We start from the raw sequence: 27,838 nt of genomic DNA on the forward strand, positions 1-27,838 counted from the left end.
TTTTTTCAGATTTTTATAAAAATCCAATTTTTCACATTTTGAAAAGAAAAAAAATTAGTGTTGTCCGTTAGTCAAGGTTTTACTCGTTAAAAAAAAGTTTTCCAAATTAAAAAAAAATTCAAATTTAAAAAAATTCCAAGGTTTCAAATTTCTTTTTAAAAGAATAAATCAATTTTTCAGTAATAAAATGTCATGTGCAATTTATTTATTTTTTTAAAAAAAAAATTAGTGTTGTCCGTAGTCAAGGGGAATAAATGAGCCAAAAAGTTGAATTGAGAGGTAGTTTTAGCAAAATAGATGAATAAAGGGTATTTTTATATCTTTTCTAAAAGTTCAGGGGCATTTTTGTTCTTTTCCATTAAATTTATTTGGAAGTTTGACTAAAAGTGCACCACTTATGCAAACATAATGTACTATTAGTGCTCCATGCGAAAGAATATGTATGATTTTGATCCAAACCCAAACATTATGGATGATTTTGATCCTTTTCTCGCTAGTGGTCATATTAGTCATCTAAGGGGAAATGCCTTTTCCGGCCCTATCCCCATTTGCCTAAGTTCAGCGTCATGAAAGTAAATAATTGGCCCCTTCCTGGCCCTTTCATAATTTTCTTGTTGCTTCTTTTAAACTTCCAGATAAGCTTAAACACTTCCAAAAGATAGTGCTAACACATTCCAAGACCTGCATGTACATCTCACTAGAACATGTCATAATTTAAGTGGCTAAATAAATTTACTAATATGTTTAACGGATTGACGATGTAATTAGCCTTTTAGAAATAACATATTACAACTAACTTATTGACATATATTGAGTGGATTTTTAAGTACAAAAGCGAGTTTCAATAACATTACTGAGTTCTACTGAATAGCTAGCAGAATTGAAACTAGATCTATCCCTAGTTATAAGTACCCTTGTATGCATATTTAATCAGAAATATCAAATTCGAGCCATGTGAGAGTGAAATGGACGATAGCCCGGGTTTTGCCAGGCCCAACATGAATAAAGTTATATTATTTTATTATACATTATAGATAAATTTGTAGATGTTGTTTCAAACTTTTAAATTTAAACTTATTTTTTCACGCAAAAATGTATGTTATCCGAAAGCCATATCTTTTTAGAATCTTATTTTTTATGTTCAGTTGTGGCAACATTATAATATTTTTCCTTTAAGGGATAACTCGTTACTTTGAAGTTGATGTTAAATCACTCGTTGAAAAGGAAAGAAAATCCTAACTTTGTTGGTCTCAACGATTACTTGAAAATCAAATTCTAAATGGAGCTGTTTTATCATCATGTTGGGCTAATCAACATGAGTAAATAAGAAAGGGGAACTTACAAAAATACTAGTAAATATACAACTATTTACAAAACCTACAACTATTTTTTTATTTATAGAATCTACAAAATATACCCTATAAATGATAAAAGGAAAAAATCTCTAGATATGGTCAATTTAGTATAAATATGGTAATAAATTTATACATATTATATTTTTTCCTTCATTTGTCCCGTTAATTTCTCCTTTCCTACCTATCATTAATAATAGAATTAATAATATGATGAAGGTAATAATATTATGTATAATTGACATAAACAATATACATAAATCTTTAGATATAGTCAATTTAGTATAAATATGGTAATCAATTTATACAGGTTATACTTTTTCCTTAATTTGTCCCTACAAATTCTCCTTTCCTACCTATCTTTAATAATAGAAGTAATAATATTAAGTATACTTGACATAAACAATATACATATACCATATATACTAGGCCTGTGCTCGGTTCAATCCGAATTTCCGAACCGATTCGAATCAATTCGGATAATTTAATTTGTATAATACAATTCGATTTCGATTTACAAATGCAATTGTAAAATATTACGGTTTAACGGTTCGGATATGGTTTGCTTCAATTATCAACCGAACCGATCCGAACCGATCCGAACAAACCGAATTTGTATGCCACTAGTGACTAATATGACTAATTTGGTATGTGTAATGGCGGATTTGTATGCTTGCACAAGTTGTCAAGCTCTTGTTTTGCTATTTATATGTTATTATGCTTGCAAGTTTATGATTTCTTCTTGGTTAATGTCTTGGTAATAAGGCTGCAAGTTTAGGATCTCATTATTTTTTGTTATGTTTACTCTAAAACTGAAATGAAATAGTTGCTTGTTTAAATTTCGAATAAACCAAACAAATCGATTTATGTAACCGAACCGAAATGATAAAAACGAATCAAATTGAATCTAGAATGGACCGAGTTTGGTTGAGAATTTTAGAAATTCGAAATTTCAACTCGATGATGACCAAAACCGAACCGAACCGATTCGTGCACAGGCCTAATATATACTAAACATGTACCTTTAAGTCGTCTTATGGTTTTTTCACTTTCCCTTTGAACTTAGCCTTCAAACATAGATAGTATTAATATAATATATATTAAAATAATATACTATATACTATATATATGCATATATGTGCATGAATGCATCGATATACTGTATGCCATATCTCCATATCCAGGTATATTTTCATGTAATTTTTATAATGTTAATATATTTAAATAAATTTCTTTAAGTCACAAAAAATAATTGCATTCTTCAAGTGAAAATAAAAAAGAAGAATAAAGAGAAGGAAACGAAAGAAAAAAAATATATTTTTAAAACAGTTTGAAAGAAAGAGAAAGTAAAGAGTGAATATATGTATTAATGGTAGTAACTCTTAAAATTAAATATTATTGATATTTTAGGAATGTAAGAAGTAGTACTTTGTAATTAAAAAGTTAAAATTTTAAATAAGTTGTATTTATGTAATTTTTATAAAGTAATTGTAATCTTTTTAATTACAATTTTAAAAAGTTGTATTTGTGTGAGTTTTCCAATAAGAAATTTGTTCAACTTATGTTGAATGATGTGAAAATTTATTTTTATCTATAGCATAAAAAATTTGTTGACACTTTAAACATGAAATTCAGTAAGAGTAATTTTGATGGTTTTATCAAAATAAGAGTTTTATTGTCTACAGCATAAAACATTTTACGGAGTTCATCAAGATACTTTTGTCAATTTTTTATTAAGCTCTGCCAGTCACCCATTTTAGAGCTGGATTATGATTCTAATATCAAAAATTCCAATCCCCTTTCATGTCTAAGCGAAAATGAGCTTTTCTTTTATACTCCTGCCAGCCCAAATTATATGACAATTTCAGTCAAAAAAAAAAACACTTTTTTAAATTTAGTAACAATTTAACAGTAAACTAACATTTTTACTCTGGTGAAATGATTTCTAATCACATAAATTTCGATAGTTTGGTTTAGATCATAAGTTTTAAAAAAAATTCTTTTATTTCTTAAATTTTATGTCAAATCAAACACATTCGCATAAAATAAGACGGGTGGAATACAACTTATGAAGTTTACGTTTAAGAATAAGAAGAAAATAAATTTGATAGCACATGGACATGACACTTGTGAATTTATGAGAGCATGTGTCACTTTCATGTGACACCATAATGCCTTTTTGGGCATTAAAAGAAGACTAAGTATTCATTGAATTTACAGAAGTGTACATATGCATTTACCGTAAAAAAAGTGCAAAAAAGAGGGGTAAAATGAATTTTACAGCTCAATCAATTCTAGCAATGAGAATTAGAGCAAACATTCTTGGTTGTTGGTCAACGCAACGAAAAATAAGTCCAGAAACCAAATAGTGCAATACAACTCAGCAACAAAAAAATTACAAAAGTACCTCAAGCACAAGGGCGAATTAGTCAATTACTATAAACCGGAAGCTCCTCTTGATTCGCTTCTATTAATAGTAGTAGTAAAATAATTGTAATATCGAAATGGGAAGAATAAAAGTCTGCTGGTGTATATCCATTCGCTAGAAATAAAAAAATAGAAAACCACCACCTAAGAAATATTATTTAAAGGATGATTAGCTGTTAATCCACAAAAGCGATTCTTTATTCAGATTATTGTCTCTCTTTTTCCATAAACAACTAGTATAGCAAAAGAAGACTTGGCAAGACTTCGGTGTAGTGGTCCATAAGTAACTAGCATAAGCTAGTATTGTTTAAAGTCATAATGGAAAGCTTGCTAAACTTTTTAGTAATTTGGTAGTGTTTTCCTTTGTTGGTTCTAAACTGCATTTACACCTCCGCCCCCCCTTCCCCCCAAGCCACCAAAGCCCACCCCAATCAAATAACTTTACTATATCAATACATAATAGGTCACAAAGAGTTAAAATATGCAATAACATTACTTCAATACAATCTAATTTGGGAAAACAGAAACCCAACCAACCCTTAGCTAAACTTACCTAATTGTGAGCTAAACATGCATTCGATCCAAGATCGAGGAATATATGCAATATTAACATATCACAATAGATCCCTTGTGGTCCAACCCTTCCCTGGATCCCGCGCTGGTGGAAGCTTACCCCCTGTTTGGATGGCGGTTTCCCATGGGTCATTAATGTATGGTTTTGTATGAAACCATGTTTGTTTCCATTGTTCTTAAAATTATGTGGTATGGTGTTGTAAACCCGTGGTTCATCCCATGGTTATATAACCATAAAAAGTCCCAATTTTTGTAACTACGGATTTGGTGGTTTTTCCGTGGTTACATATTTCATTTTCTCATTATACCCCACCCTCCACAATTCACCCCACCCTACTCCCACCCTACCACTCACCCCCACTCCCACCCTTCACCATCCACCCCACCCACACCCTACCACTCACCCACCCTACCACCTACCCCCACCCTTATCCCACAACCACCCATGTCACACCACCCACCCCTCCACTACCCACTACCCCTCACCACCACCCAACCCTACCCTACCACCCACTACCCCCATCCTCACCCCACCTTACACCACCACCACCCCCACTCACTACCTACTTATTTTTTAAAGTTCCTATTTTATTCTTTACCTGAGTTTTATTAATATATATATAAACTAATTTCTAATTAAGAGTTAAGGGTATTTTAGTAAACTTACAAGTTATTATACAGTACCATACAGTCAAATCAAACAATACAAATGTTATTAAACCATTTTCCATGAGACTTCCAGCCTCTTTAGTATCATGCCCATCACATTACCTCAAACAATACAAATGTTATTAAACCATCCTCCATGAGACTTCCAGCCTCTTTAGTATCATGCCCACCACATTACCTCTGATAAGGTATGAACCTTTGACCATCTATTAATCATAGTTTTGTTCCGAGGCCTCACAAATGGCTAGTGCTTCACCAATAATGGCCTTAGCATCCCGAACAAATTGAATTGGGTCGCCAAAGCCTTGAAGCAAATGATCACCACTTTAATGCTTGCCAACCACTTTTTCGATCGTAACCCATCATTTGTAAATATAACAATACCATCTTATGCCACGTTAAATCTTTTATCATTAATGCAATTAGCTAGGTACATAAGTAGAAAAATGATGTGGTAGTCAAAGTATTTTCATATTCATGGAAATTAAACTGGGTTCATATCTATCACCATTAAAGTTCAATAAGTTCCTAATCTTCCAATTTTTTCCACATAAGAGAAAAACTTAACAAGTTTAGTTGAATCAGGATTGATAAATATTATGAAAAAAATTCATTTCCCCATCCGACAAATTCACTAGTACAATATTTTGTAAGTTTGGCCAATTAATAGGGCAAAATTTTCAACCCAATTGTGCTTTGGAACATCAAAAAAGCACTTGACCGATTGTCTCTTTTTCTAAGCCATATACCTTACAAACGTCACAAATATGGTTAAGTCGTTTAGAAATATTACAATAACAGGTAGCACATTTAGAATACATTTTCTGATAAATTATTTATACTAGTTCTTCATATTCAAAGACCATAAAAGAAATCCCAAAACGATGTCGCAATAGAGTGAAAACTAGATTAGGAGGTTCTAGCAAAGCCGACTTCTCTGCATCTTGCAAGTTCCCTAGCGAAATGGTAATCAGATTTAACCTCATACTTGCCTGACTTAATATGATGCCATATAATTCTACTCGGAGCGTCAGTAATAGGAGAATAGATAAAATAGTTAAACTGCATAAATCAAGACAAAACTGAGAGAAAAAACAACCCCAATATACGTCACCAACTAATTGGAAAGTGATTACCATTCATTAGTAATAAAAACCACACAACCACCACCAAAAAAATATCTTTATTCAAATTATTGTCCATAAACAACTAGCAAAAGAAGACTTGGCAAGAACACTGAGAAGACTTTAGTGTATAGAAAAAAGAATTTGTGAAAAAGCATCGCAACGATGGCTGATCCTGTAATTGGTGCTACTGTTCAAGTTGTGCTTGATAAGCTGCTTTCTCTTACTATTGAGGAAGTCAAAAGTTTAAGGGACTGCAAGAAAGATGTCAAAATGCTGACACAAAATGTATCCATGATCCAAGCTTTCATTCATGATGCTGAAAGACAACAAGTTAACGATCAGGCTGTGGAACAATGGCTGAAGAAGCTTGAGAGAATTGCTGAAGATGCTGAAAATGTGTTTGACCAATTCAGATATGAATCTCTCAGAAAAGAAGTGATGAAGATCCGAAACAAACCCATGAAAAAGGTCAGTAACTTCTTTTCTCATACTGCTTTTAAGAGCAAAATGTCTCGAAAAATCAAATACATCAATGAAGACCTGAAGGCTATCAATCAGTTAGCCAGAGACCTTGGTCTCCAGTCACTGACAGTTCCTTCTCGACAAATACTACCAATTCGAGAAACAGATTCTGTAGTAGTTTCTTCGGATGTTGTTGGTAGAGACAAGGATGTTGCTGAAATAAAGGAGAAGATTTTGAATATGAGCGAAGATGTTGTTCTGTGCACCATTCCCATAGTAGGTATGGGGGGTTTAGGGAAAACAACTGTGGTTAAGAGAATTTTCAATGATGAACACATCGAGAAACACTTTGAAAAGAGAGTTTGGTTGTGTCTACCTGAAATGTCAGAAACGAAGAGCTTTCTCGAACAGATCCTTGAATCATTGACAGGGAGGAAACTTGAGGTCCAAAGTAGGGATATAATAGTCAAGAAGCTCCGAGAAGAATTAGGAGGAAAAAGGTATTTACTTGTCCTGGATGATTTGTGGCGTGTTGACCTTACGTTGTGGCATGATTTCGTGGACACATTGAAAGGAATAAACACATCCAGAGGAAACTGCATTCTCGTGACAACTCGTATGAGGGGGGTGGCATCCACAGTAGAAGTAGATCTTCATATGTTGGGAAGATTAGCAGAAGATCATTGTTGGTCCATTTTCAAACAAAAAGCATTTGCTGATAGGGAGGTTCCAGAAGAAATGGTAAGCATGGAAAACAGGATTGTTGAAATGTGTCAAGGTCTACCTTTGGCAGCAAGTGTGTTGGGAGGCCTCTTACGCAACAAGGAAAGACATGAATGGCAGGCAATTCTTGATGGCAACCCCCTTGTTGTAGGTGAAGATGATAATGGGGAAAATAGCATAAAGAAAATACTAAAACTCAGCTATGTTTATCTACCATCTCCACATCTGAAAAAGTGTTTTGCTTACTTTGCAATGTTCCCAAAAAATTTTCAGTTTGAAAAGGACCAACTAATCCAACTTTGGATGGCAGAGGGATTTCTTCGTCCATGTCAAGAGACCACTGTGATGGAAGATGTTGGGAACAAGTTTTTTCAACTTCTGCTGCAAAATTCCTTGCTGCAAGATGTTAAGCTAGACGAGCATAAGAATATAACACACTGTAAGGCGCATGATCTTCTGCATGACTTGGCTGGAGATATTTTAAAATCTAAGCTATTTGATCTGAAGGACAAATGTGGAGAAAGTCTTTCTCAAGTTCGATACTTTGGATGGGATTCACCAAGGGATCAAATAGATAAGATAAATGAGCCGGGACGTTTGTGCACATTGCTCTGGGGAAGCAATTATTTATCTGAAGATATGCTATTGAGCTTTCAATTCTTGAGAGTTTTAGATTTATCCAGGTCAAGCATCAAGGAGGTTTCAGCCTCAATCGGCAAGCTAATATACTTGAGATATCTTGATCTCTCCAACACTAAGATCAAAGCCTTGCCCAACTCCATTTGCAAGCTCTACAATTTGCAAACATTTAGAGTCAATAACTGCTCTTTACTCGAGGAGATTCCGGATGAGATGGGAAATATGATAAGTTTGAGACACATATATTATACATCTAATTATTTTACGAGTTGGGGAGAATGGTGTATTAATAATAAGCTCTTTCAGATGCCACTTAAGATGGGACAATTGACTTGTCTTCAAACCCTACAGTTTTTCAAGGTCGGTTTAGAGGAAGGTCGTCAAATAAAAGAATTAGGTCCTTTGATGAACCTTAAAGGCGAATTGACAATCAATAGTCTACAATTGGTTCGTAGTAGAGAAGAAGCTAGAAGAGCATGTCTACACGAGAAACCAAATATCTTCAAGCTGGCATATTTATGGTCCCATAATGAATCAGAAGACTGTGTGATCAATGATGAGTATGTTTTGGATGGTCTTCAACCACATCCTAACTTGGAAACCTTAGCAGTGGTGGGCTATTTGGGAACTAGATTTCCTTCATGGTTCAGTGAAGAATTGCTACCAAATTTGGTCAAGTTGAAATTAAGTGGTTGCAAAAAGTGCAAGGAAGTTCCTTCACTTGGTCAACTGAAATTCCTACGCCATCTTGAGCTGATAGGATTCCATGAGGTGGAATGTGTCGGACATAAATTTTATGGTGTTGAGGTTAACAATATTGGATCAAGCAGCAATAACGCCAACATCCAAGTCTTCCCATTACTCAAAGAACTATTATTGAAGGATATGCCTAGTCTTACTGAGTGGAAGGGAGTGGAATTGTTACCAACAAGAACTGGTGGTAGAGACGGAGTTAGAGTAAGAATGTTTCCTGGGCTTGAGAAGTTGAGCATTAGTAAATGTCCACTATTAAAAAGTACTCCGAATCAACTTGAAGTCCTACGTGAATTGAGCATTGTAGGAGTTGACAGTGAAATGCCATTGTTGAACTTGTGCAGCAACTTGACATCTCTCATAGAGCTTATTGTCAAGGATGTGAAAGAGCTCACTTGTCTTCCAGATGAGATGCTACGCAACAATTTTTCTCTTGAACATCTATCAGTCTATAATTGCCGAGAGTTTCGTGAATTGCCACAAAGCTTGTACAATCTCCATTCTCTTAAGAGCTTAAGGATTAATAGCTGCACCAACTTTAGTTCCATTCCTGTTCCCAGTGGAGAGAATCATTTGACTTCCCTCCTAAATCTTGAGTTGTCCAATTGTGATGGATTGACTAGTTTACCAAGTGGAATGCTAGAGCATTGTCGGTCTCTGGAATATTTCAGGGTCTACAGATGTAACAACTTAGTTTCCTTCCCTTTACATTTTGGGGAAATGCCTTCACTTTCATGTATAGATATCACAGAATGCCCCAAATTGAATAGTGTACCCACAGGGGGCCTTCACCGTCTCACTGGGTTAAGGGATTTATTTATTGGTCCTTTCTCAGAGTTGATGGATTTTGAGGCATTCCAATTGGTATTTAATGGCATTGAGCAGCTATCGTCCCTTAGTAGATTATGGGTGTTTGGACGTGCGAACTTGGATTCTTCTCTGCCCCATCAGCTTATGCAACTATCTTCCCTAACAGGGATCACAATAATTGAATTCGGAATCGAGGCTCTTCCTCATAGTTTTGGCAATCTTACTTCTCTTGAAGCATTAGACCTAGTAAGGTGCAAACGGCTACGACATCTGGACTTCTTAGATGCCATGCCCAAATTACGGAGTATGCTGATCAAAGATTGTCCATTGTTAGAAGCTCTGTCGGATAGGATCGTCAACCTTGTTTCTTTGGAAGTGTTATTTTTATCAGACTGCGAAAAACTACAGCATCTGCCATCCAAAGATGCCATGGTACGCCTCAACAAATTAAGGGATCTGTATATTTATGGCTGCCCAGAGTTAGAAGAAAGTTGCACCAATCGGAGTGGCCCAAACTCCCAGTGGTCCAACATTTCCCATATTCCACAAATTATGGTCGGTGGGAGGACAATTCAGGACTTAAGTAAGTCTCTGTTTCTCTTTCAGTTTCTGAGTCTATTTTTTAATTATATGATTTTCCGCGAGTTCCAAAAGAAGTTTTAATTAATTTAATCCTTTTTCTTGCAATTATTTTGACATAAAAAAATGCAAAATTATCAGTGAATTGCATCTGTGCTACAGTTTGTTTGTCCACTTGAAACGAATTGTTCGTCTTCTAATTCTTCATCAAGGAATATCTATATTCCTTTTAAGATATGGTTTAATCATGAAAATTTATGTATTTTTCTCATTGGTTACTAGATCCAGGGTCATGCTAGAACGTTGTTGTGGTATATCAAGTCAAAATCCACGGGCTGCACTTTAGGTAAATTTTCATTAAGACTCGGTAGAGTAATGCTATAACAAGTTTGTCAAGTTCTTTTTGGCACTTCTTTTTTCTCATGACACAATTTTACTATTTAACAGGGTTGGTTATGTTCCATAGAAGAACCACCAAATTTGTTTTGTTAAAGAACAGACTATTTCATGAGCATTTGGTAAAGATTACATAATCTCTCAGCATTTTACTCTTCATAATGGTTGGATACCAACAAATAACTAAGAGGGTGTTGGGATTGATTTTTTTTTTTTAAAAGTAGCTTATAAGCTAAAAACCATTGGTTGGAGATACCCAACTTTTAGCTTTTAGCTAATTTTTGTATTTTTTTGGCTTAAAAGTAAGTGCTTAAAAACACTTTTTACATTTCCCAAACACTACATAAGTAATGATTATCGAGTATACAAGTTGCTCATTTGTCCAAGTGAAACTATTTTTCTATATTCTTTTCTGTTGTCACTTTTGATAAAATATAAAACTTTTTTCAGATTTAATGAAAATAAATAACAATTAACTCATTTTAAGTATTTTTGCTAAATAATGAATGAGTAGTTCAGCCAACAAGTACCATGTCCTTCCCTTATGATGCTTCAACCGTTTGTTTCAAATTTATGGAGTCAATCCCACTTTACCCCTTAACATTTAAGGGTTGGGAAACGATACCCCTCCATATATCGATAACCCCCTCATGTAATATTTTCCGGTGAGAATTATTTGATTTTTAATAAAGATCTTTCTTTCTTTTTCTTTCTAGTATTAAAATACAAAATATATTTCTTAATATTATTGTCCCATTCACATATTCAGTTGAAAATAATGTATAACAACTACTTGGAATAATTTGTTACTAAGCTTTTTCTTTAGGAATTTTTCGAAACTATGATTTTGCAACCGTAATGTAAAATTGAAGTTCCTTCTTTGTGCTTTTTCTTGTATATTGTATTACTTTCTTAGTTCTAAACATTAGTAAAATACATGTACCTTATCATTAAAAATAATAATTAGTAGTTCAACAAAATTCATATAATTAGTAGTTCCCAACCCTTAAATAATTTCTCACCGGAAAATATTGGACCTAAGAAATTATTTGTCTATTCAAGTTACCACGTGAGGGACTTCCTATAATATGATCATCCATGTTTTTAAGAATCTTTTAGTTTCCCCTATTCTGATCTTCTTATTACATCACTCAACTATTGTTGTTAAAATTTCAGTTTTGAAAGTAACAAGTTTAATTAATTGCAAGGAGATTTAGAATGTAAGCTGTTAGTAAGATCGGTTTCTGTCAGTAGTGCTTCACTCCATATAATTCCTTTTTTTTTTTTTTTTTGTTGTATTAAGATCTGACACCTCCTCTCTCCCGACCTGTACAAAAGAAGAATAAACTCAGTAAATATCATATCTGTTCAGGTACTTCGGTGAAGATAATAAAGGTTATCCACAAAAATAATAAAGAGTATCCACGAACGTAACATTACATTCTGAGGTTATCCACAAAAATAATAAAGAGTATCCACAAACGTGCCATTACATTCTGTTCATGAGCTATTCATGAGATGAACCTAGGAGGTTGTTGTGATACAAAGACAATGTATGTCCACTACTAGCTTCACCTTGCTTTCATGCCAGCCAATACTTAAATTTGTGCGGAAGTATATGGCCAGGAACAATTTCGTCGGTTTTACATTTCGGCTCTTTTTTCTTATGGAAATGCTGTACTTTTTAACAGGGATGCATTTCTAGCAGTCTTCCTTGGGATAGGAAAGTGAAGTATTTGATCGGCATGACATTGGCTTGTCACGATTGGAAAAATGTAGAGAGGGGAAAACTGACCCTTTGGCATGTGAATGGAACATATTCTGTGGTACAAAGGTGCCCATATTATCGATTGATTGGAGAAACGGTAGAGGTAGCTAAGCCATTTCATAGTCTCACGCTCTCAACAGACCCTTAGTGGCAGAGTTACCCGGTACCTATGAATAATCGAGGTGCACAAGCTGGCCTGGACACCATCGTTATAAAAAAGAAAAAAAGAAAGAAAAAAAAGCTAAGCAATTTCATAGAAGCCACTTACATGGTATTCTTAGATGCAAGACATAATCATTTTGGACCGAAATGTGACTTCTATTGATAGTAGAGGCATCTCAAGTTTTTGTTGACTGTCTTTAACAATATTTATTTTACCTATTTAATTTCCAGGAGACGGATTGGAACATTTTGCATAGTGGTGCTTTTGGAGACTGTGATTGCTCACAGTTGGAAAATTCAAGGTGAGTTAGTTTTTGTCCATAGAAAGATTGCAAATGGTGGCTTTAGATGGTCCATAGAAAGATTGCAAATGGTGGCTTTAGATTTGTTCTACAATGGTGGTTTTATAATCATGCTTTAGACAATAGAATTTATGACGCACTTCTCGTTACTATCGCTTCACAGGATAATTTCTTTGTTCATTAAAACTTTCGTGATTGAAGGACTTCAACAAAGAAACTTACAAAAGGTTGTTGTGTCTTGATTCTTATAGAAAAGAGTGCCTCATTAGCTCTCAAAATGTCCTTATGAATACATCTTCATCTTTATAGGTCTCGATTTCTCAAATTGGTCCAAATGACCAAATTTTGATATCTAACCATCTAATACCAATTCCAACAATTAACCTTCAAAAATTAGTAGACACTTTGTCTTTTTCGTCAATCAAGTTCAACAAAACCCACCAATTGTATTCTTCAATCAAATTAAAGGATCAACACTTTTCTACAACATATACAAAGAAGATGGAGAAGCACGGAGACAAAAATTGATTTCATGTCCTTAAAAAAGGATACCCTGTAAAAATTCTTGGAACGAAACAGTTTGGAAATCCCTGAATCTTTGGGCTTTATAGTTTTCTTTGATGAATGTGATGGGCCATCTATTGTTATATTTCTGGTTAGGCCCACTTAAATAAACTGAAATGGGCAATTTGCACGATTGACCTTCATATGGACTGGTCTTTAATTTTTATCCCTCAATTCGCTGGTCTTTAATTTTTGGCCTTCGCTTAAAAAAGTGACCGAAAATACCTCGAGATTTTAGGTTCGAAACCCAAAAGAGTCGAAAATAATTAATAATTTCGCAAGCCATAGGTTTGTATGAACCCATGCCCATTCAGGCGAATTATTTCGCAAGGCATAGGTTTGTATGAACCTATGCCCATTCAGGCGAAGTTACATAGAACCTATGCCAGAGACGGCAGAATTTGCCTTGTAAGACATAACTAAAAGTCTGCCGAAGACGACAATATGCCTTAATTATTATTATTTTCGACTCTGCGGGGGTTCGAACTCAAAACTTTTAAGTATTTTGGGCTACTTTTTTAAGCGAAGAGTAAAAATTAAAGACCAGCAATTTGAGGGACAAAATTAAAGAGTAAAGGCCACCCCAAAAGAGGACTATCCGCGCAAAAAAATGAACTGAAATGATGGACTCGCTTTCAAGCTGGTATTCATGGTTATATATGCAAGTATTTCCCTCCTCTTTCTTTTATTTGTATGTGATAGCTTGACTTTCGACTTTGGAGTCCATTTGCTCCCTGGGGAAGCCTTCAAGTACCTCATGAATTTTCACAATTTGAGGCTCATCATTTGGCTTGCTTTCAAGAATACCTGCACTATTATCAATACAACTAGAGAAGAAAGAAAAGTTACAAAAATTAGAATGGGGTTGTGACAACTCCCTTATATCACTCCTTACAAGTCACAACCTCTCATTTTTCCACTCTAGAGTTGTCACTTTTCGCTTCCTGACTCTTCTCAATCTTTTCTCTCTCAATTTCATGGGAGTTGGGACAAGTGCCAAGTACCCCTTTAGAAGGGTTAGGGAAACCCTCCACTTCAATCTTCTCTTTCGCTTCATAAGGGTTGGGTTTTTTCCCCTCATTTTGTTGTTTCTTGAGTAATTGTTCCTTCAATAGGAGTACTTGCTCCATCAGCACTTTGAGACATTCACTTGCGCTTGTGTCTCATTTAGGATCATTTCTCATTTGAGACCTTGCATTTCTCCTACTTTCATACCTATCAATAGTTCCCGCCCCCTTCCTTTCACATCATAACCATATTAAGAACATGGAACATTCGTATTCGGATAAGAAACATGATTCATAGTATTTTTTGAAGTAGGGAATGCATACCCTCTACTTTTTCTAGGACGACTCCTACTTTGCCCAGCCCACACACTTATACCATTTTGCTTTGAGTAGGAAGTATCACAAGTCAATGTGCGTGAATACCTACTAGAAGATTCCTCACAAGGGCCATGTTCAAATTCACTATCTTCACGGGCATATTCACCACAAAGTGCATAACCATAAGGTTCATATTCATCACAACTTCCCAATTCACGCAAGTTTCCACCAAGTGGTTATAACGTAAGTGTGAGTGTGAGGAAGGAATATGCCTCAAGTCGCCTCCATATCCATGGTGTGTAGCATGAGGCTCTTCATACCTCTCGTCTTCACCATGGGACTCATCATCAAGCTCCTCTACTCCTTCATCGTCTTCATAAGACCCATGAGATCCACTTGTCTTATATTCATCCCAGAGTAGTGAGGCTCACCATCATATAGGTCATGATCAAATTGACCATTGTCGTCTCTATAATTCCCATACTCATCATGGTCATATGTTGCACCATCTTCCCCATATCCTTCTTCACAATCAAAGCCATATCCTCCATTACTAGAGGTATAGCCTTTCATGTCATCGCCACAAGATTCTGAAGCTATGGATGACATCCTTATATATCCTCCTCCTTATGACCTCTCTCCTTGTACCTACAAAACAAGCAAACAAGATTAGTAGTAAAGTTCCTCACGTCACTCGTATTTGCACTCAAGTTTACCTCTCAACCTAAAGCTTCTTCCAAAGTTGGCAATGAACTGCTAATCCCAAATCAATTCACAAGGTTGCTAATCTTTATGGAAGAATAGATTCTTGTTTAGATGAAAGAAGGACGACTCAAAGCGAACGGACAAGAGCCAATAAATTTTCAATGAAATAAAAGAGAAAAGCTTGGAAGAAATTGGCATGAAATGAAATTCGGACTCAAGAACTAGTTAAGAACCAAGTAAGGATCAATTACTAGCTGTCAATTAGCTAGGAGAATCAAAGAAATGAGAAGAAGAAGTAAACAAACCTTGGCCAAACACTTAGACAAATTTGGGAAGTTTTTGGCCAACACTTAGAAAATTCGGGCTGCTTGCAGCGTGTTTTTAAAACTCAAATAATTTTTTCTACAGAGCTCCGATTGATGAATGGTTTGTTAATTTGAAAAATAAACTCGCTGAACTTCAATTTAGATAGGTTATGGATCTCGTAACTCCTTATACACACAAAGATATGCCTCTCAATTTGGACCAAAATCTGCCAACACTTAGAAATTTTTTCTATGTGTTGAAACATTCAAGCCTTTGAATTTGGGCCCCACGCGCCCATCAGGCGTGACTGGGCATGCGTCAGGCGCGTCGCTAACGTGGCTGCTGGTGTAGCGTGCTGTCGTGACAAATCTGAATTATTATTATTTTTTTGAAAATTTGGGCTGATTTTTTTTCCTTGGACCCACAAAAACACTTTTTAATCCTTTGACTTGAAGACTTTTGGATCAAACACTCTCTTTAGTCTTCTTCTTCAAGATAGACTTAGGAAGACCCTTATGAACTTCAAGAACACCCAAAACTCAATCTATGCCCAAATCAACTTATTTTTCTCCCAAATTTCCAATTTAAGTCCTCCTTGACCAGGAGAACAAAATTCAATAAAAATTGGCTCCAAATCACTAAACCCACTTTGTTAGTTTCTAAACTTTGCAAAAACACCTATGAAGATATAAAGATGCTCAAGAACATGAAGAACACCCAATTTTCAAATCAACTCCAAATCACCTCTTTTTTTCCTCGAAATTACAGATCTAAACTCCTAATGAGTAGGAGAACAAAGCCCAATGGGAAATAAGACCAATTAAACCTTCAATCAACAAATCCACTTTGAATTTTTCAAGCTTTGAAGGTCCTTCAATAGTGAAAACTTCAAAACCCTTCCAAATAAGTTCAAATTTCGTATTCAAGGGGTTTTCACATCAACAAACTCATATCTCACATCAAAATCAACGAATAACAACAAATTTTTAGATTTTCGTTTTTTTTTTTTTGGATTTTTTTTTTTTTGAGATTTTCAAAATTCGAACCTAGGATTGAGGATTGTAGAAACAATACTCTAGCCTAATCTCTGATACCAAATGGTAACAAATCGATTTGGGGGAAATACCAAATCAATCACAAAAACGCGGAATTAAAGGATAACAAGAAATTGGGATGAGAATTGAAGAAAAGGGAATGAGAAATAGAGGATAAAAGCTAGACCCTAATGATAATGAATCTATGGACAAACCTAAGTATATGAAACCTAGACCCTTCCAATTGGATTCAATCAATAAAACCTTAGTTATTTGAAATCAAGGCAAGAGATATTTAAATGAAATCCACAAACGAACAACTCTTCATGAAATCAATGAAAATGAGGTTCAAAACCAACAATGGAATCCACCATTAACTATCCTAAATCCTAGAGGTTATTAAGCCAAACAAACTATCACTCTTTTAGAGTATTCAATACATAATTCATCCAATCTAAGTAAATGAAATGTCTAAGTCTAGTATTTATACTCCTAGACTAAAGAAGACTAAGTTATTACAAAAATGCCTTTAATAAGGCAAGGGCCTTGTTTGGTTGGTAGTATTCCTTGGGAAATTTCGGAAATAGCCCTCATATGGAACCTTCATCTTTCAAACACCAATTATCTTGCAATTGTAGCCCAAATTACATCCCTAGCCTTGAATTTGGATTCTTGGCCATGATTTGCATCGTATAGCCACAATTTACACTTTTATCCCTTTGTGCTTTTAGCCACTTGGTGTAGAAGCCTCTACAATCTCTTCTCAAGCTTTCATCTAAAGGTCCCACGTCATTCGAAGCATCTTTTTGCCCTTTGTGCCATCTAGGATCATATCACGATAGGAAGGTTTATTGCATTCTCACAAATCACAATATTTAAACTCCACATAGTTTCCCATGTATTAATGTCTGACGCATAATTTTTTTGTTATCACTATCCCATATTCTACCACTTTATTGATTCAGTGAAAGCAACATTATATTATAACTCTATATTAAGAGGGAATAATGAAGTTTTGTAGTCCTCACATATTCTTTGATTCTATGAGGCTGCTACACGTGGCTATCGCTTTTTCCCTACAGTCTTGATCTCATTCATTTTCTTATGACTTTTCTTATTTGGGCCTTTGTTATTTGACTATATTGATACAATATATAGTAATTTTATGCGGATCTTTTTTTTTTTGTCCCTTATTAGATTACTCTTCTTTTTACTTTTTTCTTATACTATTTTTTATTCTTTTTACTTGTCTGTTTTAGTAAATCACGAAAGATTTATTAATTTCTTCCTATATTACTCTTATCATTAAGTAACTACATAAAAATACCTAAGAGAGCAAATTTATGAAGTACTTTCGTAAGAGGTTCAAATTGACCACTATACTTTGCCCACTCCCTTGGCTCTGTTAGGGCAAGGGAATATTTGAAGAAAAGGCTAATGGCGAGACCAAGTTTATTCGAAAAGTATAACGGAAGTTAAATATAAACAATTTGTGAAAGTAGAGGAGTAAATTTGACCATTTTCCCTAAGTTAAAAAGGGGATATATCAGACTTGGAGATCCGTAAACGTGATAGGGGCAAGAAAATGTTAGATTGATAATGGCCAGGGCATTATCAACTTCTAATAGTTAAGGGACATATCTACAGGAGAAGCCAAATATCCACAAGCTAGCATATTTATGGTCCCATGATGAATCAGAAGACCGTGAGACCAATGATGAGTATGTGATGGATGGTCTTCAACCCCATCCTAAGTTGGAAACCTTAGCAGTGGTGGACTATTTAGGGACTAAATTTCCTTCATGGTCCAGAGAAGAGTTGCTACCAAATTTGGTCAAGTTGAAATTAAGTGGTTGCAAAAAGTGCAAGGAAGTTCTTTCACTTGGTCAACTGAAATTCCTACGACATCTTGAGCTGATAGGATTCCATGAGGTGGAATGTGTTGGACCTAATATTTATGGTGTTGAGGTTAACAATATTGGATCAAGCAGCAATAATGCCAACATCCAAGTGTTCCCGTTACTCAAAGAACTAGTATTGAAGAATATGTGTTGTTATACCCCATTTAAACGGGTTAAATTAGAGTACAACATATTGGTGATCCCTATTTGTTTTATTTTAAGGAGTCGCCGCCTAATTAATTTAATGGTGAATTAGGACACCTAATTTATTAACTAAAGTAAAGCCTAACTAAACCTCCGTTAATGATCTGCTTAATTAGCGTGATTCTAGGTAAGGGTTCTAGATTATCCTAAAGGGAAGGGGTTAGGCATCCTTTAGAATCCGTTAACTACGGTTACCGTCCAAACTTAGGTTAATTAATAGGGCTAAAGACGCAAATATAACAATTAAATTTTAAAAAAATGGCTTGTAAATGTTACTAAGGTTTTAAAGGAAAATATAATAATGCTATTTAAAATAATATATATAAATGTTGCCAAAGCTTTAAATAAAAATGCTATTTAAAATAAAACTTGTAGAAAATATAATAATTTGCATAAAAGAAGACTTCAAATGCTATTAAAAATAGGACTTATAAATATTGTTAAGGCTTTAAATGAAAATATAGTAATGCTATTTAAAATAAGACTTACAGAAAATATAATAACTTTGCATATGAGTGAAACAGAATGCAGGTTGGTGCAATGTTTTATAAATGTTTGAAATAATTTCAAAGGTGAGGTATTAATTGATTTTTTGCAGTTCAGGGATATAGACAGGGTGTGGATTTTCTTTCTCCTTTCCGTTATCTTTTATTAACTATGCTTAATAAAAAAAAAGCATGATTAAATCAATTTTGCAATACTTAAATATACATTTTGCACATCCACGGTATTTCAAATCTTTAAGATGATAAAGAAACGAAAAAGTAATTCTCTAATTCAAAGCACGTGTTCTCGTTATTGAAAATCAATGATTCTAGTAAAGATAAATATTATAAATAACGTAAATAATTTTGGGATAAATATTATAGATAACGTAAATTTTTTTAAGATAAATGTTATAGATAATGTAAATGATTTTAACATAAAAATGAAGCTCATGGAGTTAACTATTAGTTTCCCCTTTAAATTAACTACCCGTTATTTCTAAAACTACCCATACTAATTCTCCTATAATTCATCTAAGCTAAGTCAAAACACAAATAAGATGAAGTGTTAGTCAAACAATCAAATACACAAAGATAATAAAATGGCAGAAATATAAAGAAGTTCAAATGGGCTTGGCCCATTTGAGACGCTGCTGTCGTTGCTGCTGTTATGGGCCTCAGCCCAGAATTCTTTATTTATTTTGCTGCGGGTGGGCTGACTCGAGAAGATTGCGTTGGGCTTTTAGCCCAACACCGAATGCGGAAGAAGACGAGTCTCTCGGACTCGTATGCGATGGTCATGCATAAAATGAAAAGAAAAAGATTAGTATATAATCAATGAATAAGATTAAACACGTAAAATATAAACTCGAAACAGATCAGTAGATTGTGTATATTCTGTGTATAGCTTAAGTATACCTCATTATATACAGAATACATAAAATGAAAAGAAAAAAATTAGTATATATTGATAGCATTTCAACCAATCTACCATACAGCAATCAACAATTACAAAATATGTTAAGGTAGAGAATCTGCCCACTCGATGCAAAAAGGAAAAATACGTATACCAAATCCTATTGTCTGGGAGCTGGACTTGGCACCTTTACTAAACTTAAAAGATCTCTATCCTTTGAAAGTGTTTACAGCAATCAAAAGGGAAGCAAGCTTAGCTCTTATTCAAATTACCTAACTACAACATTCTTTCACATATTTCAAAAAGAAAAGCGTCCAGCTCTTTAGGTACTCCTTAATTAATAGCTGAGGAAAACATTGACAACAGTAGTTATACAAGCCTTGTGAGCAGTTTAAAAGAAACTTATAGTTAACAAAAAATGGATTTGAACCATATTTAGTTTAAAAAACTTGAGATACAGACCAATTTTTAAACAATTAAGTTAAGCAAATGAATAATGAAACCTTAACGAAAAGCTCTCTCATGAGCACAAAATGAAAACTAGTTTATGATCAAAACATCAGGCTGAACAGTATCTTAACAAATGAGGGTTATCAATCAGTCCATACCATACTTCAAACTGTTAGTAATTCCTAAAAGGTTATCTTTCTTAATTAAGACATAACTAAACTTAAGTTAGCATAGCAACCCCATGGTTGAAAATAGATTTATTATCCACCTGATGTCTTGGCTCAACTCAATCAGATTCTAGATTTTAAGCCAACATGAGCAGATTCAACAACGCAAAAAAAAGGAAAGGAAATTCACAGGCATCTCGTATATTTCGAACCAAAAAAAAAAAAAAGACATACCAAAGCAAACACAATGAACAGTTACAAGTATGGCCAGAAGGAATACCCAGATATTTGACATGTTTCAAATAGATAATCAGCAAACCAACATATTCCATTAACACATGCAGACTTCACTTTGAATCAGAAATAATCATGCAAGGTAGCCTAATATATAGAGAACTGAAACCAGCACACTAAACTAAATAACATGCTTCATAGTATTAATCATGTTCAATAACTAACCAAACCAGCAGACATAATTCTGTTTATAGACACAACTAAACTAAGTGAAATGTAACTAGCCTACTTGAACAAACTGAACTTAATTTAACACCTATAGACATGCTGAACTACTTAATTCAAGCAACAACATACAAGCCGTAAACTAAACTAACAGAACAACTAAAGAACGACAAAAAAATGCAGAAAATTTAGAAGGAGAATTACAGCAGTAGATTTTAGAACACATAAGGCTATAATTTGACTAACCAATCCAAATACCATATAACCACATAAGAGCATACTTTAATTTAAAAGACTACTCTAGGTTAATACATGAGACATACTAAAACAGGTTAAGCTTGAATTAATGTAAAGACTAACCAACTAAACTAAAATATCATACAAGAAGCATGGCTTAACTGTATAAATTAAGTCAACTAACACAGAGACTAAACATGAATTGAACTTAGCATATAAACACATGAACACATCTTAAACTACTAAAACTAAAATCAACTAAATAAAGAAGAGTTGTTCACATACTTAAACAAACTAAACTACATTATCCTACTTAAATATGCTAAACCACACAAACAGACTAACACGGAACCAGACTTATCTATCAAACTAAAATAACTTAACTAAAACTTACATGCTTGAATCACGGAACAATAAACTAAATAACACAGAGCAACAAAAAATGCAACATAAATAAAAAGGAGGGAATGGAGGATTACCTTCTTCGGGTGTAGCGAAGTGGGGCTTCGAGTCTCCGATCTACCCTCGAACGCTCAACCACATATGAAAGAAAGAAGACCAAGATTAAGATTTAGACTCGATTTTAGAGCTATTACAATTACTAAGAAGAAACTAATGTTTTTTAGAGAATTTTTGGGTGGCTGTAAAAGAACTCTCTTTAGTGGATTTCGGCCACTGAAAGAACTTTAATCTTAGGGAATTTCTGCAGTTAAAAAGACTTGTATTTTTAGGGATTCGATGGCGGCTAAAGCTTATATTTTCAGAATATTCAAGTAGGCTAAAAAGAACTCTCTTTTTTTTCTTAGGGGAATTTTGTGCGGCTGAACCTCTGTCCTTAAACGACTCAACCAGCAACTATTTATAGGGTTTTGCTAGGGTTTGAAAATTTAGGTGGGGTTTTTTCTTTGGTTCAACGTTCAGATTTGCTATGACAACCAACAGAGACCACGAAGAAAAGAACAAAAACCATTAAAACTTGTACTCGAAATATGAAAAAGGAACTGATAAGAAAGAGGTTTCAATTTCACAAATGAACAAAAATCAATTAAAACTGTTTCAGATTGTCAACAGACAACCAAGAAGAAGACGAGAATCGACCTCTTTCAACGGTTGAACACTGACCGGGGGGGGGGGGGGGGGGGGGGGACGGGGGCTACAAACATTAATTTCCCTTCCCGATATGGCCATGCACCGCCTGGGGAGGTGAAAGGTGACTGAGATTTTCCTATTATTAATGGTCGTGCGATAATATCAGTAATAAACGCTATTATTTAACTGCGCAAAATAAATGTGATGCGTGTGCATAAGATGGTAAAAATGCTGAAATGATTATAATGCAAATTATGATAATACTGGTAATAATAATGATAATAATAATAATAATAATAATAATAATAATAGTAATAATAATAATAATAATAATAATAATAATAATAATGATAAGGATAAGTAACAAAATAATAACAGCTAGTGACTACAATAGAATAATGAAATGCCGGTATAAATAAAAGCTAATAATTATAGTAAAAATATAAATAATTATTTCTTAAGTTGCCAAAAATATTAGAAGCGTAAATAGATATTTTGGAGGAGAGACGAGACAAAATTGGGTGTCAACATGTGTAACCTTACTGAGTGGAAGGGAGTGCAATTTTGACCAACAAGAGCTGGTGGTAGAGACGGAGTTGGCGTAAGAATGTTTCCTGGGCTTGAGAAGTTGATCATTAGTGGCTGTCCACTGTTAAAAAGTACTCCGTATCAGTTTGAAATCCTACGTGAATTAGAGTTTGAAGGAGTTGATAGTGCAATGCCATTGTTGAACTTGTGCAGCAACTTGACATCTCTCGTAGAGCTTATTGTCAAGGATGTGAAAGAGCTCACTTGTCTTCCAGATGAGATGCTACACAACAATTTTTCTCTTGAACATCTTTTGTTCTCAAATTGCCGACAGTTCCGTGAATTGTCACAAAGTTTATACAATCTCCATTATCTTAAGAGCTTAAGGATTCAAAACTGCACCAATTTCAGTTCCATTCCTGTTCTTACTGGAGAGAATCATTTAACTTCCCTCCAAAATCTTCATTTACTCAATTGTGATGGATTGACCAGTTTACCAGATGGAATGCTAGAGCATTGTCTGTCTCTGGAATCTTTGATGGTCAACAAATGTAACAACTTAGTTTCCTTCCCTTTACATTTTTGGGAAATGCCTTCACTTTCATCTCTACATATATCAGAATGCCCCAAACTGAATAGTGTACCCACAGGGGGCTTTCACCGTCTCATTGGGTTATGGGAATTGTGTATTGGTCCTTTTCAGAGTTGATGGATTTTGAGGCATTCCAATTGATATTTAATGGCATTCAGCAGCTATCGTCCCTTCGTAAATTATGGATGTTCGGACGTGCGAACTTGGATTTTCTGCCCTATCAGCTTATGCAACTCTCTGCCCTAACATGGATCAAAATAATTGATTTTGGGATCGAGGCTCTTCCTCATAGACTTGGCAACCTTACTTCTCTTGAAAGATTAAGCCTGCAGGGGTGTAAACGGCTACAACATGTGGACTTCTTAGATGCCATGCCCAAATAACGGGGTTTGTTCATCAATGATTGTCCATTGTTAGAATCTCTGTCAGATGGGCTCGTCAACCTTGTCTCTTTGGAAGAATTAATTTTATTGAACTGCCAAAAGTTACAGCATCTGCCATCCAGAGATGCCATGGTACGCCTCACCAAATTAAAGCACCTGGTAATTAATGGCTGCCCAGAGTTAGAAGAAAGTTGCACCAATCGGAGTGGCACAAACTCCCAGTGGTCCAACATTTCCCATATTTCACAAATTTCAGTAGGTGGGAGGCAGTGGCGGAACCAGTAATTTGGTGAAAGGTGTGCAAATTTTTTTCTCACTTGTATTAAGGATGTGCAACATTAAATATATATATATATTTAACCTATGTACACCGCGTAATTTTCCGATGAAGGGCGTGCACCAGACCACCCTTCGCCAAGGTGGCTCCGCCCATGGTGGGAGGACAATTCAGGTCTTAAGTAAGTCTGTGTTTCTCTTTCAGTTTCTGAGTTACTCTTAATTGTTATTTTCCACGACTTACTCTCCTCCATTCGCCATATCTGATTTATTGTTTTCCAAACTTTTCATTTCCCATACAAGTACATATTATTACTCCTAAAAATTAGGAGGTGTATTGACTAAAATACCCTTAATTAATAGTAGGAGCTTTGAAACTATAACAAGGATTGAATTTGTTCATTGAATTAAGAATGTGTGAAGGATAAATTTGAAAAAAAGAATAAAATACCTTCTTGATAGACTAAAACCTCAATTATTTTGGACCAACTTTTAGAGGCTAAATCCTCAATTATTTTGGACCGGAGGGAGTATAGTTTTAGTTAATTTAATCCTTTTTCTTGCAATTAATTTGACATAAGAAAATGCAAAATTAACAGTGAATTGCATCTGTTCTATACTTTTCAGCATTTTGCTCGTCCAGTTGAAACGAATTGTAATTCTTCGTCAAATAAGGAATATCTATATTCCGTTTGAAATATGGTTTAATCTTGAAAATTTATGTTTTTTCTGATAGGTTAGTAGATCCAAGGTCATGCTAGAACGTTGTTGCGTGGTATATCAAGTCAAAATCCTTTGCCAGCAATTACATCGGGTAAATTTTGGTTTAGACTTGTTAGAGGAATGCTATAACTATATAACAAGTTCGTCAAGTTCTTTTTTACACTCCTTTTTCTCATGACACAATTATAGTATTTAATAGGGTTGGTTATGTTCCACAGAGGAACCACAACATTTGTTTTGTATGAAAAACACAATCTTCCGCTGTAGACTCATTTCTGGAGACTTTCATGAGTATTTGATAAAGACTACATCATCTCTCAACATTTTAAGACAACAGGGGATTTGCCTTCTGGGTCAAGCTCGTCGTATGGGGCTTGCCTAGTGTGGGTTACCTCTCCTGTGTGGTTTGCGAGCTATTGCACAGGAGCTGGATTTACCTTGTGCACACCCGAAGGGTAGCGGCTGCAGGTTCCCATGTCATCAAAAAAAAAAAAAATTAGTAATGATTATTGTGTATACAAAGTTGCCCAGTTCCCCAAGTGAAACTACTTTTCTATATTCGTTTCTGTAGTCTCTTTTCATAATATAGTAAACTTTTTCCAGATTTAATTAAATTAAAAAACAATTAACTCATTTTAAAGTGTTTTTGCTAAATAATGAATGAGTAGTTCAACCAACAAGTACCATGTCCTTCACTTATGATGCTTCAACTGCTTGTTGCAAATTTATGTAGTGTTCTAGACTGTCCTTTGGGATTTTCCCCTTGAAGCCTATTTTTCTTCTTGGTTTTCTTCTTTCCTTTTTGGTCTCATTCTCTTCGACTGGTGCACTACAATTGTTTGAATGCATTGCCGAAGGTTGCTCTAAAGTTTGGCATTTTCTTTCGCAGCTTTAAGGTCTCATTTATCCGCATTCAGGCCTTGTCCATCGGGTACTGAACAACCTTTTGTCGAAACAAATAGCAAACTCTGCATATGAGAAACATGAAAATAACATAGGGTATGTAACTAATTTTAATGTTGAGATAACTCTAGTGCATTATATAACTTAGGCATAATACATAAACTTACCATCAAACTTGACCTCAACTGGCAAGTATTCCCTCCTACTTTCGGAGTGCACAAGTAGGCACCTTAACTCGCATAAAATTTAACACATAAACATGACATGACACATAAATTTGAAGGTGTCTAGATGATCATTTTGTAAGTTAGAGTGTTCAACTGACAAAGTAGACACAAGTTGAGGTGCTAACTTGAGCACATCCAAAGTTAGAGGGCATACTTGTTAGCTCAGGCCAAGTTTGAGGGCTTGTTTATATATTATGCCTATAACTTATGATTGAGTTTCGGCATTTGGACCTAAGAAATCATTTGCTTATTCAAGTTACCATGCATGTGAGTGACTTCCTATAATATGATCATCCGTAATTTCTAAGAATCTTTTAGTTTCCCCTATTCTGATCTTATTACATCACTCAACTATTGCTGTTAAAATTTCAGTTTTGAAAGTAACCAGTTTTATTAATTGCAAGGAGATATAGAATACAAGCAGTCAGGAAGATCCTAAGTTGGTTTCTATCAGTTTGGTGAGTCACTCCAAAGATTTTTTTTTCCCAGAGCTTCAGCCAATATAATTAACTTTTTTACCTTGATGATAGGAGTGTTTAGTGCACTCTCAGTATTGTGTTTAAATTCCACCTAGTTTGCCCATTTCTTTTGTTGTATTAATATCTGACTCCTCCCCTTTCCTGACCTGTACAAAAGAAGAATAAACTCAGTATCTATCATATCTGCTAAGGTACTTTGGTGAAGATAATAAAGGGTATCCATGGGCGGTGCCATTGATTATGTCCATTAGCTATTCATGAGATGAAGCTCAGATTGTTTCCTTTGATGAAGCTAGGAGGTTGCTGTGATACAAAGACAAAATGTATGTGCACTATTTGCTTCACCTTGCTTTCAAGCCAGTCAAGACCTAAAATTGTCTAGCATTATGTGGTATGCTACAGAAGAATTTCGTCGATTTTACTCTTCAGGTCCTTGTTCTTAAAAAAAATGTGGTACTGTTTAGCAGGGATGCTATTTTAGCAGTCTTCTTTTGGAAGGACCTAGGACTTGAATAGATTGACCAGTTTGAGGGACATTCATCCATTTGGTTGAAGGTTTCTCTACTCTTATTGACCGAGATTTCCGCGTGAGCTTCTTCCAAGTTGTTAATCTCCTAGATCCCTTGGTTTGCATTAAGTTTATTGCTCACCTTACCTCTTCTAATTTAGTCCCTTAGCAACAGAATGATTCAAAGTTTTTGTTTGTTTTGCACGATTATTATTTCATAACAGGGTACAGTGGAGTTATAAAGCGGTATGATTATGCGTAACAACATTTGCTTACATCTTTTATATAGTTGTATACATTCTTTACACCAATTGATATAGCTTTTGTGCCAATAGATATACACTTATTTTACTAACAAATACACTACCATACGAACGAGGTATGTTTTCTTTACACTCCTTTGTACATTCATATCAATATAAATTCTTGATACTTGATATACATACATTTTTTATACACAGTATATACTTAGAATATTATCACCTGGTGTAGTTTTTTTTGAAATTATAACATTTTGAAAACAGGTAATACTAATGATAAATAGATAGATAATCCCCCTCTCATATTCAGTTAAACTAAATATAAGGACTGCCTTCGGATGGGCTCTGAGGGATGCTTAATACCTTCCCCTTAGG

The 27,838-nt window shown here is 34.7% G+C and overlaps 1 protein-coding gene across 50 annotated transcripts; it reads left to right on the forward strand.

Moving 5' to 3' along the window:
- The first annotated feature begins 5,978 nt into the window (after positions 1–5,978).
- Positions 5,979–27,452, forward strand: LOC132606970 (putative disease resistance protein RGA1). Of its 50 annotated transcripts, none has more exons than XM_060320724.1 (8): positions 5,980–10,118; positions 10,397–10,460; positions 10,562–10,632; positions 12,202–12,742; positions 23,763–24,545; positions 25,100–26,085; positions 26,589–26,674; positions 26,887–27,452. In XM_060320724.1, the coding sequence occupies exons 1-2, from the start codon at positions 6,311–6,313 to the stop codon at positions 10,411–10,413; spliced, it is 3,825 nt and encodes a 1,274-aa protein (XP_060176707.1). In that variant the 5' UTR covers positions 5,980–6,310; the 3' UTR covers positions 10,414–10,460; positions 10,562–10,632; positions 12,202–12,742; positions 23,763–24,545; positions 25,100–26,085; positions 26,589–26,674; positions 26,887–27,452. The 50 variants fall into 50 exon arrangements, with proteins under 50 accessions (XP_060176700.1, XP_060176705.1, XP_060176712.1 ...); XM_060320726.1 differs by having other exon boundaries at positions 26,621–26,674; XM_060320723.1 differs by having other exon boundaries at positions 26,630–26,674.
- The last annotated feature ends 386 nt before the right edge of the window (positions 27,453–27,838 follow it).

The sequence above is a fragment of the Lycium barbarum genome, chromosome 8 (genome assembly GCF_019175385.1).
Source record: "Lycium barbarum isolate Lr01 chromosome 8, ASM1917538v2, whole genome shotgun sequence".
Classification (NCBI taxonomy): domain Eukaryota; kingdom Viridiplantae; phylum Streptophyta; class Magnoliopsida; order Solanales; family Solanaceae; genus Lycium; species Lycium barbarum.

What these genes read in the sequence shown, in the direction of transcription:
- LOC132606970 (XM_060320717.1), top strand. Translation starts at nt 6,311, where the DNA reads ATGGCTGATCCTGTAATTGGTGCTACTGTTCAAGTTGTGCTTGATAAG.